We start from the raw sequence: 15,361 nt of genomic DNA on the forward strand, positions 1-15,361 counted from the left end.
AATGGACATTTCTCCAAAGAACACATACAGATGGCCAAAGGCACATGAAAAATGCTCAACATGGCTAATTACTAGAGAAATGCAAATCGAAACTAGAATGAGGTATCACCTCACACTGGTCAGAATGGCCATCATCAAACTCTACAAATAATAAATGCTAGAGGGAATTCCCTGGAGGTCCAGTGGTTAGCACTCCATGCTTCTACTGCAGGGGGCCCAGGTTAGATCCCACATGCCATGGGGCAGCTAAGCCCACGTACTCTAGAGCCCGTGTGCCACAAGTAGAGAGAAGCCCACACACCGCAACGAAAGATCCCCATGCCGCAACTAAGATGCGATGCAGCCAAAAAAACCCAAAAAACAAAAAGGATCAGTACAGGTAAAGTAACTGTGAATCTATTAAGGTGTTGACTAAAAAATAAAAAGAATGTATTTTAAAAAATAAATGCTGGAGAGGGTGTGGAGAAAAGGGAACCCTCTTGCACTGTTGGTGGGAATGTAAATTGGTACAGCCACTATGGAGAACAGTATGGAGGTTCCTTAAAAAACTAAAAATAGAACTACCATATGATCCTACAATCCCATTCCTGGGCATATATCTGGAGAAAACCGTGATTTGAAAAGATACACGTACCCCAATGTTCACAGCAGTGCTACTTACAATAGTCAGGACATGGAAGCAACCTAAATGTCCATTGACAGAGGAATGGATAAAGAAGATATGGTACATATATACAATGGAATATTACTCAGCCATTAAAAAGAACGAAGTAGGGCTTGCCTGGTGGCACAGTGGTTGAGAATCCGCCTGCCAATGCAGGGGACACAGATTCGAGCCCTGCTCTGGGAAGATCCCACATGCCACGGAGCACCTAGGCCCGTGAGCCACAGCTACTGAGCCTGCGAGTCTGGAGCCTGTGCTCCGCAACAAGAGAGGCCGCGACAGTGAGAGGCCCGCACACCGCGATGAAGAGTGGCCCCCGCTCGCCGCTATTAGAGAAAGCCCTCGCACAGAAATGAAGACCCAACACAGCCAAAAAAATAATTAAAAAAAAAAAAAAAAAAGAACGAAATAATGCCATTTGCAGCAACGTGGATGGACTTAGGAGATGATCATACTAAGTAAGCCAGACAGAGAAAGACAAATATATGATATCGCTTATATGGGGAATCTACAAAAAATAAATGATACAAATGAACTTATATACGAAACAGAAAAAGACCCACAGACGAAGAAAACAAATTTATGGTTACCAAAGGGGAAAAGGGCAGGGGGAGGGAGGGATAAAGTAGGAGGTTGGGATTCACAGATACACACCACTCTATATAAAATAGATAATCAACAAGGACCTACTTGTAGCACAGGGAACTCTACTTGAAATTTTGTAATAAACTATAAGAGAAAGGTATCTGTAAAAGAATACGTATACATAAAAAGATAGATATATATGTGTAACTGCATCACCATGCTGTACGCCTGAAACTAACACAACATACCGGGCAATAAGCAGCAGATATCCCTTCAGGACCGATGGGTCATTAAGTAGTTCGTTTTTCTCATTAAGGAACTTATTTTCAGAGATGTAAAGTATTCACTGTGATCTAATGGAGTTAAACCCTTTCATGATGTTTTAGCATTCTGATTACAACAAGTGGCGCTAGTTTACTTACAGTAGGGACAAAAATGATCTTGATGACAACCCTGGGGGGCTGTGAGCTTACTCTTGCCGTCACCACTGCACTCACATGCTGTGGGGAGCTGAGGGGGCAACACTCAGGCACTTAGGTACTGAGTCCATAAAGGCTTCTCCTCCTGAAACGCGTTTCCTAACCAAATGCTTCAGAGCGGAGATCCCCAGTCCTCTTCATCCCTCCGACACAGGAGCCCGTGAGGTGTCCTGTCCATCTGGGGCAGCGCTTGGCACGCTTTCTGTAAAGGGCCAGAGAATAACCATTTTCAGCTTTGCAGGGTCTATGGTCTCCGTTGCAAAAACTCAACTCTGCCACTGCAGTGTGGAAGCAACCACAGCCATCACCTAACCAAAGACGCAGGGCTGTGTCCCACGGAGACTTTATTTACAAAAAATAGGCCACATGCTGGCTCGTGTCTGTGGGCTGTCGTGGTCTGCTGACCCCTGGGCTCAAGGGGATTGGGGAAGAGGACATAGCTGAGAAGTCATTCTCACCTACCTTTGTACCCTGAGCATTTCTGATCTAGAGTAAGGCAAAGGGGCAGGTGCAGGGAGACCCCTCCCTGACCGTGTCTCTTACAGGGCATTTACAAAGAAAGACCACAAAGCCTTTCCTAAAGGCAAGATACTGTTTTTGGAGTTCTGAAAATTCTGTCATATTAAACTAAAATAACTGCCTCTAGTATACTCTTCCTCAACCGTGAATTTTTCCTTATGGAGAATTCCAGCACACCTTTTCCTTAACCATGAGAATTTGATGCAGAATTAAATTACTCCCACTGGGGATAATTAGAGAGGCGGAGGGGGGGACAGGGGGCTGAAGAACAGAAAAGGGAGATACAGCAGAAGATAAGCCAGCATCGAGTTCTGGGAAGAGAGAAGGAAGAGGTGTGCAAATACATGAATGCTGGCCTTAGAACAGCACACCTGCTTTTTCATAGTTTTGAAGGAGCTGGGACAAAAGAGGGACTGAACACATGTATTTTGGCCTGAGGATATTACAAGCAAAGGGAAGATACAGACAGACCCACCGACTGATTGATAGGGGCATATTGCTATCTGATATGTAATCAACCTCTGATGTTGGAAAAGAGGTTGAAAACCGTTATCCACCTGTGAGATCTACATTACATTTCCCTGAAGCCTTTGTAAGTAGCCAAGTTATTCTCTAGGGGCCAAAGCAGAAAATTAGAAAAATATGGAATATTCTGATGAGGGAAGAGACATAAAAACCCCACCAGCCAAAAACAACCCTAACAAAGTGGGAGGAATATTTGAGTATTGCACTGAAATTCTTGGGAAGGGATAGGGGTGGAGTTCTGAAAAGCTTCCAAGAAGAGATGATAAGCAGAAACCATCTGCTCACTATTATACTCACTTAAGATGTGGAAAAGGTGATTTAGCCTTCTGTTTAGTGCGCTGCTTTAATTAGCTTAAAATATAACCTGCCAAGGATTTTTCAGAGGCTCACCTGCAACTCTGAACCCACCCTCTGCTTTTATGTTTCTGACACCTGCCAAGATGTGGTCAAGGACCCAGAAGAGCCTAACCATTCCCAAGGGGAGGGGTCTGATGTGTGCTGATCTCCTGCCACTTCACATACTATTCTGTACCAGTGTACATGTAGCCAAGTATCTAGTGGAGATGAACAGTAAAATGCCAAGATACAGAGAATAAGTTGAGAGAAAGATTTAAAATTGAGATATGAGCTATTAGGAAATAGCTATTAAAAAATTGTAATGACGAACTCTGCCATCTTCTTGTCTCCTTGAATAACATCAGCTTTTATGATTAAACAAACTGAAGTTTTTTTCAGTAACTCTGTCACTTTTGAGAACAAGCCAAAAGAAATATCCAGACAGAACCAGATCTGTCCACATTAAAAAACTGGCTTCCTACAGAGTTGCTAGATTCCAGTAATTTTATTCTTTTCACGCTCTCCCCTGCCCCCAGTATGTTTCCACTGTTAAATTTGCACCGCAGCCATCTCCACCGTCCCTGCCTTGGAGCGCCAAAGCTTTCTTACGTGGTGTCCAGGTCAATGCTACTTACACCAGCGCTGCAGCTCTTAGGATAAACAAAGGTAAACACAAGGATCTAAGAGGCCATTCTGTTGACTGTTTCTACGTCTTGACTCTACAGATCATTCTGTTATATTTTTGTTCTATAAATTTAGAAGTAAAGCCTTAAGCAAAATGAGAAGTTTCTGTCTCACTTTCTTCAGTCTCAATTTAGAGATGTGAAAAATAACCTCAAGCATCACCTAAATGGTCTCCTTCAGGCGGGTAGAACTTTCAGGGAAGGCTTTTTCCCTGTGAAAGAAATGACTTGGGATTTTAGGCATCTCCGTTTATGCGGGGATGATCAGAAAGGAATTCCTCTTTCTCACCGATGGCCATGCATATTAGACAAGGGCCAGCAGCTATGCCCTGCTAGTCAGGATAGAAGAGTTTGGTGCAGACACATTCCCGCTGCTTGACCTGCGCCCTATGTACTGGTACTGAATTAGCCAACAAATCCAGTTAGAGTCAAATCTGACATTTTAGAAGCTTGTGAATTCTACTGGCCTCCAGTGTTAATGATTATCTTATACTTTTACACTGAAAATTTTCATCTGGAAAGCGTTTGGGGTTTTTTTGTTTTTAAATTGTGGAAGAATACTGGGCTATTTCTGTTTTTTTTTCTTTTATAAAACAATACTTTAAAAAATGAGCATAAATTATCTGGAACTAAAAGAGCAATGAAATCTAGGCATTTTCCTTCTGGTAAGATTTGGAGCAAGCTGAAACGCGTCACTAGAAAGGTGTTGTGCTTTTAATGTTAAAAGTGGAGTAAATAAAACAGCTCTAAGCCTTAAGACACACTGATAAGTGACAGCTGTATTTTGCTTCTCCTCCTCTCTTTTGGGGTATAAAGCTATTTGGCTTCAATCCTAAAAGGAAGCTCTTACATAGGAATTAAAAAGTCACCTTGGAGAAGAGCCCTGATCTTCTAACAGGCAAATAGCTTTAAGGAGAAAACACAAAGCTCACCAGATCTCCAGTGACAATCTTAAATGGAGCATAACAGCAGTTATGTAAATTCTAGTCAAACCTTATAAAGGCCACTATAACCAAAACCTCCAATAAAAAAAGCTCCAAAAAAACCCTCTTAGGCAACAGCTCATTCTCTAGGGCATGTCAGATAATGCAAAACTGAAAAAACAAAAAAGCAGCTGGGAAAATCCCTTGGAGGTGCCTATAATGGGATGTGACCTGTAATTTAGGCTAAAAATAGAGAAAGGCTTACTCAGATGCTTGAAGCTCCAGCTACAACAAAGGACGAAGCACCCTGTGAAGAGCATCACGATGCCACCGACTCCTCTGTTCTGCACGGTGGTGCGACACCTGATCCAGCCTGTTCAAAGAGAAGGTCTCACTGTTAGAGGCAAAGGCCCCTAGGGGCCCTTATCTGTGAGGGACTCAAGTTACCCGGTTAGCTTAGGCAAAGGAATCGCAAAGAATTTACATACCACTATATTGCACGTGTGATGCAAAGGCTAAAACCAAAAGATCTTAATTTTAATAAATTTAAATTAGTCACTCTTATTTTGGGGAGTTTGGTTAAAATCTTTCGTGGGGAGGAGATGAATACAGCTGGTTTAGTTGAGGTTGAGCCTTCCTGGCTTGAGGACAATCAATGTGGGGAAGGCAGAGACGGGCAGGTGGCAGAGAGAGGCAGGGGTAAGTACTGAATAAATGAAAGCTGCTCGATAAATGGCAGCTGCTACTATTAGCTTCGGTGCTTTTAATTACATGAGCCTCCTGGATGAAAACAGCCAGGCAGGAGAGCAGTAAGACTACAAGGGTGTCCTCTTCTCTTTCTCGAGCCTGCTGTAACAGCCATGGCTAAAGGAAGAGAAAGTTCTCCAAATGCTTGGAGCCAGTAACGGAGCCCAGCAGTCGTGATTCCAGCCTCACCTGTTTGGACAGCTCCCAAGAGCCTCCTTAGAGAAAAGCTGGAGGTTGTGAGCCTGGCCGGGGCTTCCAAACTTCTTACCGCCGTCGAACTTCTTTCCAACAAAGGAACTAGGGTTCCAAACAGTCACTGTGATAATTCATTTAAATCCATCCTCTTCCCCAACACTCAGTGCCCAAGGTTCCCAGGGCGAGGCTGCAGGAAAGGTATATTCTAAATAGGTGGATTAATGTCTGCCTTGGGCTGCAGCTAACTGGTAACCACTGAAGGTCAAAGCCGTCTATTCCACATCAAGAAAAGGTTCTTTGACAGACTAAGGGACCCTGGGGATCAGGACCTAGATCCATTTCCGATCCGATGAATATAGTGCCCAGATGATCCAGGGATACATACTTAATGAAATTAATCATTTATACTTCCTCTCATCTGCTAAACATCTTATTAGCAAAAAGTATGACTTTCTACTGTCACGTTAATTATTGCTACTTGTCACTACAACAGTCGACAAGCCAGCTCTATCAGCCCAGCCCAGCACTACTGCTGACCAGCACACTTCTTATTTATGTTCAATACATGAATAACTATAAAGTAGAACCAGAAAGGAGGGTTTAGGCTATGTACTTACATTTTCCCTGCCCCTGTTATCTTCCATGTTTAATGACAGGGAATCTCCACTATTGCTGGTTCTCTGGTCTTGGTTTGGTTCATTAGGATAAAGGGTAAATTAAGCAAATATTTACAACGGGTTTAGCAGGTGTGGTAAAAGTTGCTGTGGATGTAAAAACACTACCCAAGGGCTTCCCTGGTGGCGCAGTGGTTAAGAATCCTCCTGCCAATACAGGGGACATGGGTTCGAGCCCTGGTCCAGGAGGATCCCACGTGCCGCGGAGCAACTAAGCCCGTGCGCCACAACTACTAAGCCTGCGCCCTAGAGCCCGCGAGCCACAACTAGTGAGCCTGCGCGCCTAGAGCCCGTGCTCCGCAACAACAGAAGCCACCGCAATGAGAAGACCGCATGCAGCAATGAAGACCCAACGCAGCCAATAAATAAATAAATACATTTAAAAAACAAAACAAAAAACCCCACCACACGGATACCCTACTGACGGAAATCCTGGTTTCAGGTTAGAAAACAGCCTTTATTTAGCTGTTTCTTGGCCTTTAAAAACCCATGACCTATAAAGTTTTCTCACTTGACCTTCTGGTAACCCCGTCAGCCATATTTTGCTTTTTGTAATTACACAAAGTTTTTTTTTTTTCCAAACCACCTTCTCCCCTGCCACAATTTGAGAACAGCCCACTGCTGGGTCTGAGCCACCTGCGCCAGGGCCATCACCTCCAGGAGCAGTTCTCAAACTTGGCTGACCTTCAGTGACACCGAGGAAACGTCTGAAAATACAATTCTGAGGCCTCGCTTCACAATCAATCTCTGGGGATGATGCCTAGCAATCTTTACTCTTAAAAAAAAATATGACCACGTGAAACTGTTAACTGTCCAGATTTGGGAACCGAGGACCTAGATCTCTTACACTTTCAGCCCCAAGGCCAAGGCACCTGAATTCTGTAAAGGCCCAGCCAGCCCTCCCAGCTGAACGCTCTCAAGGCAACTGGGACTCTGAGAGGTTTCCTTTGAACGAAGTCCTCTATTGCTGAGAGCTCTCAGACCCTGGTACTTGTTGAGTCTCCTGAGATTTAAATCTTGGACTTCTAGAATCTACTTTCCCTCAGGCCAGGAAAACTTACTCCTTCTGGTAGTGAGGTCCATGAAAATCTTCCTCCCTGAAGCTCAAAAGACTGCACCTAGTGCTGCCGAATTCCATGAGCCCCATCCCGACTCCTGATTAACTGCAGCCCAACTTGGTGGCACCCTCAGACCATCAGTCTGCCTCGGGATTTCCGAGCCTAGGCCCTCAAAACACAGCCATTTTTCATCGGCCATGAGAGCCTCTGGTCCTACCTTGTTTCATCAAAATGAAGGCCCTAGGTGCCTTTCCAGCTGGTAGAATCACCTCACCTAAGTTTACTCAGGTACCTGATGCACGAGGACTAGCTGTATTTCCCCGTGCAAGAAAGAAAACTGACGACATCCTGGAGCCCAACGGTCCAGTGCAAGAAACACTGCCCGGAAAACCTTGGCAAAGACCATCAGATCACGTTAGAAACTGGATACTGGGCAAGTTACTCATCCTCTCTGAAACTCAGTTTCCTCGTCTGTAAAAGGGGATAATACCCATCTCTCAGAACTGGTATAAGATTCCTTAAGATAACTTAGGTAAACATGCAGGTAACACACCTGATATATAGTTAACTTAGTAACTCTTAGCTCACTGGCCCTGCCTTTAAGTATCAAAGGGATGAGTTGGTTTCCTGAGATAGAGGAGGAGTGGCCCATCAAAGGTTTTGCCTGAGTAAGGGCACATATAGCCCAAGCTCTTCTGCAATGACTGCTGGGAGGTCAGTCTGACCCTGCAGTCACTGGGGACAGTCATTGCCAGGTGAAGGTACAAAGCTGAGGAGCCACACTACTTTTTTATCCTGGTAGATTTGACGGCCTTGAAGTCCCTGGCCAACTAAGGAATCAGGTCTTGACCTTAACTGAGATCCTAGGGTCTCCTCTAGTGTCTCCTGTTCATTTGGTAGCAGCATCACAGTCTGGCCGTTAATGGTGGAGCCAACTTCCAACAGTTTTTCAGTTTACAACAGAACTAGAGGCACAGTGATGGCTACACGTTCCCCGATACAGGAACCCAAACTAATCACACATTACAGACTGTGACCAATAAAAGAGAACAAAATCGCTTCTAGCCACTATCCTGGAAGAACTTACTATTAAAGGAAAACTTGTATTTTTCCCCCATATTTAATTTCACAAGCCTAGTGATTTAGTAACATGAGTTACTGTTATCTCTTACCTTATTGTTACTGTAATCTTGGGACCTATTAAAGGGAATGTTACTAATAGCTTAAATCAACTGTGATACTGACCACTAACTGCCCTAAAGTAAGGCTGAGGCTGAGTTTAAAGACCATGGATGTACAAGCCAGACGGACCTGGATTTGAATCCCGACTGCCGCTTACTGGTGAACGTGGGCAAGTCACTGAGCCCGCTGAGGCTCAGACTCCTCGCCCACAACAGAGGGCAATCTTTGGCAGTGACAGCCCCTCAGAACCCTCAGGAGGATTAAAGGAGATAATTACATCAGGCATCTCGCACAACGACCAGAAACCGCCATCACCTGATAAACATTCTTAGTTCCCTCCCTTTTCCCACTAAAATGAACTCACCTTCGCACTACAGAGGATAGGACAGAATACAAAGAAGCCCTTCTACTTGCTAGAGATTTGCTATGGGCTGTGTGAGCTTATGCCACTGAAAACCACAGAGAAGCTTGGAGATATAAACAACACCTGTGTGTCTAGCTGTGGTGCATTTTCTACAACATGGTTGAGTGAAAGCTTTAAACTAGGCCTCAGGAGACAGGGTTCTACTTGCACCTCTACCACTTACTGGCGTGTCACCACCCTGGACAAATCACTTATCCCCTGTGCCTGTTTCATCACCTGCAAAACAGAGAGAAAAGCACTCTGCCCACCTCTCAGAGTGGTGAGGCCAAAATCAGAAGATAGGTGAAGCACCCTGAAAACCACAAAGCAACACAAATGTGAGTATATTAATTCTATGTTAAGATGGAGTAGGGACTTGATACCACAACTTTGTAAAGACAGTGAAGATGTTAGACCTGTTCGTAGAAAACCCGGTTAACCACTGAGGCAGCTGAAGGAAACGTAGCTTTAAGCTAGCAACCCTCTTAATACACGTCCATTTTGAAACCTTTAGAAAGGGATAAAATACAAAAGAAAATGCTTGGGCTTCCCTGGAGGCGCAGTGGCTGAGAGTCCGCCTGCCGATGCAGGGGACGTGGGTTCGCGCCGCGGTCCGGGAAGATCCCACATGCCGCGGAGCGGCTGGGCCCGTGAGCCATGGCCGCTAAGCCTGCGCGTCCAGAGCCTGTGCTCCGCAACGGGAGAGGCCACAACAGTGAGAGGCCCGCGTACCGCAAAAAAAAAAAAAAAAAAGTGCTTTCCACAACAGCCAAACTGGGGCTTAGTGAATATGTGATCATTCACAAAAAAAACATAGTAGAGGGGAAAATGTATCCTTTAGGAAGGGATAATACAAGCTTTTCTGCTGCAAGCCTATTCTGAGTGGCTTTGTGTCTCCTGTCAAAATAACCCGAAAGCACCAAAGAACACTAGGCAAGAAAGAGATGGATGCTACTGTGACCACGCCTAACCACGCCCCTAGAGAACCCAAACAAAAAGAAGTAATCCAAAGCTTCTGGGGAGGAAAATGGAGACACTCTATGTTCCGTAACTAGAGAAGCAGTTCAGTAACTAAAGGTGAGAGCAGAAAAAAGCAAGGGCACGGAGGGGGCCGTAGGGAAGCTCTTGGCTCCTACACGGGCCCCCGTCCTGCCCACTGCTGAACCCATTCTAGGCACCAGCAAGGAGCATCCAGGGAGCTTCGGAAGAGACAGACTCACAATCCAATCAGTCTTGATGCCCAGCCTCTCTCCCCCCATCCTTCTTACCTAATCTCTCGTGTCTTGAGGCTCCACCTTTGGTCCTATTCTCTGTGGCCTAACTTCTCCAGGGCATGGATTTCTGCTCCCTCTTGGCCACACCCTCTGCTCCTGATCTTCACCGGCTCATCCCTGAGGCCCCACTTCCACCTGCCTTGACTGCCACCCCAGCCTGCCCCCAAAGCCAAGAACCCCATCTGCTCTTCCCTTCTGTGCTACTCTATTTATTATTATTTTTTTTTTTTTGCAGTACGCGGGCCTCTCACTGTTGTGGCCTCTCCCGTTGCGGAGCACAGGCTCTGGACGCGCAGGCTCAGCGGTCATGGCTCACGGGCCCAGCCGCTCCGCGGCATGTGGGATCTTCCCGGACCGGGGCACAAACCCACGTCCGCTGCATCGGCAGGCGGACTCTCAACCACTGCGCCACCAGGGAAGCTCCCTTCTGTGCTACTCTAAACTGCTAGATGCTGCATCTGACCACACGTCTGGGACCTATTTTCTGCCCAACCTGGTCCTGACTGAAATCTGAGCATGGCGCTTGCTCTGTTTAGGCAGACCCTGAAGTCTTCCTGTTTTTCCTGAGTCTCTTCAGCTTGAATACCCACCCAATTTCTAGAAGAGGCCATGCCTCTTCCAAATGTAGGCGGTCAACTGTTACCAGCATCACCGGCCAGCCTGTCATAGTCCAACCCTCACCTCTCGGTGGAGGGGAAGGGAGAGTGATAAACCACTGTTAATACTGACCCCTGGGAGCAAGAAGCCACGTTCTGAGGACACTTACAAGTGCAGCGCACTGGAGTGCCTAGGTACAAGGAAGGTCAAGTGAGTGAGAATGTGGGCGTTCTGAACCTCACTGATTCAAAAGGCACAGAGCTGTCTGGATGAGCTTGAACGAGAGCGTGTTTACCTTGTGAGCAGCTTCCCCCCTGGGTACTGGTGAGCGCAGGCTTCTGGGCCAATGTGCCCCAATGCTGAGGCTTCCCCGGCAACACCCCGAGTCCAAGATAACCCGGATAGAGCTCTGGAAACCACTCCAGCCCCAGGGAGCTGGATAGGGTCTTTCTGTCGGTGGCACCGATCTGACCTGTGAAGGGGCTTTCAGAAGCGTGATGATGGGTTGAATGTGCAGAATGCTGGCCCCTGGGGTGTGATGCTGGTGGCCGACGGCCCGACTTGGGTGTCAGAGAAGCTTGTTCCTCACTCTTTGTCAATGCCTTCATAGCAGGGACTTGATTACGGCTGCAGGCTTCTGCCTTCTCTTCTTGGAGAAATTTCATAGCCAGAGAGGCAAGACTTTGATTACGTGACTGTGATACAGAGAGAAGCTCACTGCAATTTGTCCCCGTTGGCGTGAGCAAGTCTAAATTGGGGCCTTCACCTCGAGATTTCCTCTCCGTGACTGAATCATCGCTCACGGCAGCCCACTCCTGCATTTCTGTTGCAAATGCGCTTTTCTCTGCATTTCCTTGGCTCCCACATGCCTCTGCTCCAAGGTCAAGTCCTTTTCCCTGGTTCTCCTTGACCTGGATTTTACCTAACGGGCTAACTTTAAAAGCTGCAATTTGTGATTCTGTGTTCTTTTCCCAAGTCCCAGAGTCTCTAGTAGAGACTCCCAAGAGGTGATCCCCGGCCTTGGAATCTCTCTCACTGCTTGATGATGTGCTTACCCTTTTAACCCTGTAATTGAGATTCGTGGGAGAACTGTGATAATCGCCCAGAGGCATATCTAGTAATTTTATGAGAAGGTTCTGCCTTGGGGCATCCACTCTGTCCAATCTTAAATCAGCAGAAGTGGCTTGTACATCATTAGGGAAGGCCGAAGAATATTTCCTATCTTGATTTGACAGAGAAGCTTCCATTGGGCCAAGAGCTAAAGAAGCTTCAGTCTCTGAAGGGTTATTTCTACTTTCCCCTGATTTAGACAAGTCTTCGGCAAGCTCTTTTTTAGAAGTGGTGTTTTCTGATGCAGAAAACTGAGCTGTAGTTTCTCCCTGGGAAGTAATCTTCTGTTCAGTATTTTTTAGCATTTGGAGGGAGGGTTGAATTTGATTCTTGAAGTCTTTATCAGCCTTTGTATTACTTGTTTTTTCCAAACCAACAGATAGTTGTGGAGAGGACTTAACTGTCTGTTGCTCTGATCTGTCCCCTTTCAGTTCAGGATTTCTTTTCTTACTATCTGTCCCTAACCCTTTCTCTTTTGCTTTAACCGAGTCTCTGATTGGCCCTTTGATTTTTTTAGCACGTGCGAGTGTAGCCGGCTTGGACTGACAAACAGCAGGCACAGCTGGTCCTATCATCTTACAGTACGGCAGATGGGATTTTAATCGTTTAAATGGCTTCTTACAGTAAGGACACACTTCCATTCTGGGTGGAACAGCTCTCCTATTCCTGAAAAAGAGAAATGTGAGGTTACGGGGAGCACACAATCCATAGAGTAAATACTAATACTTTATTTAGGTGTTGTACCTTTTAAATTCATTTGAAAGAAGCTAGGTTGAAGGACGTTTTAAAAAATTTCTTCTGACCCATTCTTTTTCTTCCACAGGTAGAAAACAGACATAGTTGGATTTTAAGACCAACATTCCTGGTTCCATTTCTGCTTGGTATTTCACACTTCTTAAAGTCTCTTAGGAATCAGTCATTACAAAAGACAACCAAAGAGGTTTTTCAACATCCCTAACTAGGAGGTGAGCCAGACCAAAAAACTTAAGTCTAGTGAATTAACGCTTAGTGGAAGGAAAAGGTGTCCAGAATACCAATCAGATAAAATGCCAATAAAATGTGTGTTATTTAACATTGTAGCAAGTCAACTGGATAGCACATGAGTATAAAGAAACTTTTATAAACCCTTAAACACATCATTCAAGGGAAGAATGGTGAAGAATGAAAAACTCAGGCTGGGATTTCAAGGTGGCTTAGACTAGTATTTCCACAGTGATATACAGAAGGTCCACTGGGGCAAGGAGACAATATTAGAGCTTCTATCGTCTAAGCATGAAAAACGAAATGCTACTGACATTTAACGCATTAGTAATAAGCATATATACATACACATACAGAAGTATAGCGAATGCACAAATAATACATAAGTGGAGGTGACGTGGTCCCCCATTTTTTACTCGTAGTATGTAGTACAATGGATTAATGACGAATTTGTTTAGTTTGACACTTTTGTGAAATTTATGCCACATAAAAACATTTAAAAAACTTTACACCATGTACCACTGCTGCCTCTATTATTCTCTCCAGTCAGGAAAAGGAAGTATTTCATTCCAAAGCTCAGATGAGTTAATTCTGTTTACATTTCTTATTCTATCAAGTTCCAGAGGGCAGGGAACAGGTGGACCCTGTGCACAGCTGTATTCTCAGAACCGAGCACTGGGCCTGGCCCTGGCCAATCCATCAGACCAACCGACCCACCTTATCCTACATGAAGTCACGCAAAAACACACAAACAAAAAAACTCACAAAAAACAAAACTGTCTTCTGCCAATAGACTTTACAGCAACTATTCTTACTTTGGAGGTACCCCTTTGACAATATAATAAAAGTTAGGGGCTGTTTATTTACAAAAATACACACAACGGAAGCCAGTCCAAGGGCCTTAGGCTAACGACATTAGAAGAGACCTGTTAGAGGCATGTGCTTCCACACCGTGCCATCCTCACACTTAATCCTACTGAGATCTTTCCTGCACCCTTGAACAGTAACGTCTCACCATGGATGCCTTAATGTTACCGAGTTCAAGCTCACCCGCTCACCGCAGGACAGGCCAATAAACCGAGAGATGAGTTCTTGGGGCGAGGACTAGGGAATTTGTTTGGAGAGCTGCGGCAGGCTGAGATGGGGGACTCGCATCCCAAAGAACCATCTTGCCTGAGTTAGAATTCAGGCATCCTTTATACTAAAAGGGAAGGGAGTAAAGCCAAACATTTCCTGGAGTTCCCATCAGCCTCCGGAGGGGGTGTGTTAATTTCGTCCTTCCTGCAGTGATTCACAGGTGGGCCTGGTCAGGCTGTTTCCTCTGAGCTAAACAAAGGTATTTTAGCTTCACGCTCATGACCTGGGAGGCAGGGTTCCCAGAGATGGGCCATTAGGTGTAATTTAAGCTTACAGGCAACATCCCTTTAGTGATTAACTTGTAAGAGAATACAAAGGTTCTTCCCTATTAAATGCTTTCTTACCAAAGCTTTTCTAGAAAGATGCTGATTTTGCGGTTGTTTCTCCTGGATGAGCATGCCTCGCTCTCCGTTCTCCAGTTGCGATTTTAATGTCGGCCTCTGAAAAACACAATCCGGGAAGTCACTCGACAGCACATACAATGAATAAATGTGGCAAAGTGCTGGGGCAAATTCAAATAACCGAGTCACCTGTAGGGAGGGCAGTGCTACCTCGGTGTTCCAGAAAGCAGACTTGACCACCCTCCTGGGCACAGGGCGGACCTCAAAGTTAGGCTAATCTTCGCCCGCCGCTCCTGCGCTCTCCAGCGGACTTCCCCGCCCCCAGCAGTACTATCTAGCATACCCCCCTGCCCGTAACGTTTTCAGGAAAGCAGTCCTGCTGCTTCCTGGTTGGGGCCTCCCCGCAGCCCCGCAGCCCCCCAGCCCCAGGCGCCGGAGCCGCTGGGACGCCTAAGGGGGCGGAACCTTCGGCTTCAGGAAGCCCTCCCTCCACTCTCCTCTTGTCGCCACATTCGTCCCCAGACCTACGGCGGAGGCCCTAGGAAACATCCCCGCCCGTGGAAACTCCCCCCACGGCAGCGCCTCACCTCTTAAAACAGATAAGACCACGAAGCCCCGCGCCAGGCCCCCACCCCCACCCAGCGCAGCCCACGCGCCGCTTCCCAACTCTCAGTCCTGGGACCCGGGGCAGGCCGTCCGCACCACTGCCTGATGCTTCTCAGCTATTTAAAAAAAATTGTGACCTCACAGGGATTTAACTCAAATACTTGTATCATATTATTCTGATATAGTTTAATTTAATTTAAACCTGGCTTGACTCTTAACGTATCCCCCCTCGGCTGCGAACAGGCGAAAGCTCCGGCGACAGCTAACGAGGTCCTCTCTCCCAGAAGCTCCTGGTTGCTCCGAGCCCGCCTTTTCCTGTGGGCGGGGTTACCGGTCGGCGCG

At 46.1% G+C, this 15,361-nt stretch overlaps 1 protein-coding gene across 5 annotated transcripts; it reads right to left on the reverse strand.

Moving 5' to 3' along the window:
* Positions 1–1,213: 1,213 nt before the first annotated feature.
* CUNH17orf80 (chromosome unknown C17orf80 homolog) lies at positions 1,214–15,310 on the reverse strand. Of its 5 annotated transcripts, none has more exons than XM_029210783.1 (6): positions 15,222–15,310; positions 14,417–14,512; positions 11,140–12,620; positions 5,651–5,758; positions 4,980–5,087; positions 1,214–1,930 (listed from the first exon to the last, which is right to left on the reverse strand). In XM_029210783.1, exons 3-6 carry the CDS (start codon positions 12,593–12,595, stop codon positions 1,866–1,868), a joined length of 1,737 nt encoding a protein of 578 aa, XP_029066616.1. In that variant the 5' UTR covers positions 12,596–12,620; positions 14,417–14,512; positions 15,222–15,310; the 3' UTR covers positions 1,214–1,865. The 5 variants fall into 5 exon arrangements, with proteins under 5 accessions (XP_029066616.1, XP_029066615.1, XP_029066618.1 ...); XM_029210782.1 differs by lacking the exon at positions 15,222–15,310 and adding an exon at positions 15,001–15,038; XM_029210785.1 differs by lacking the exon at positions 15,222–15,310 and adding an exon at positions 14,603–14,709.
* Between the last annotated feature and the right edge of the window lie 51 nt (positions 15,311–15,361).

This window comes from Monodon monoceros, unplaced genomic scaffold (genome assembly GCF_005190385.1).
Source record: "Monodon monoceros isolate NGI ecotype Baffin Bay Population unplaced genomic scaffold, NGI_Narwhal_1 Super_Scaffold_9, whole genome shotgun sequence".
NCBI classification, from domain to species: domain Eukaryota; kingdom Metazoa; phylum Chordata; class Mammalia; order Artiodactyla; family Monodontidae; genus Monodon; species Monodon monoceros.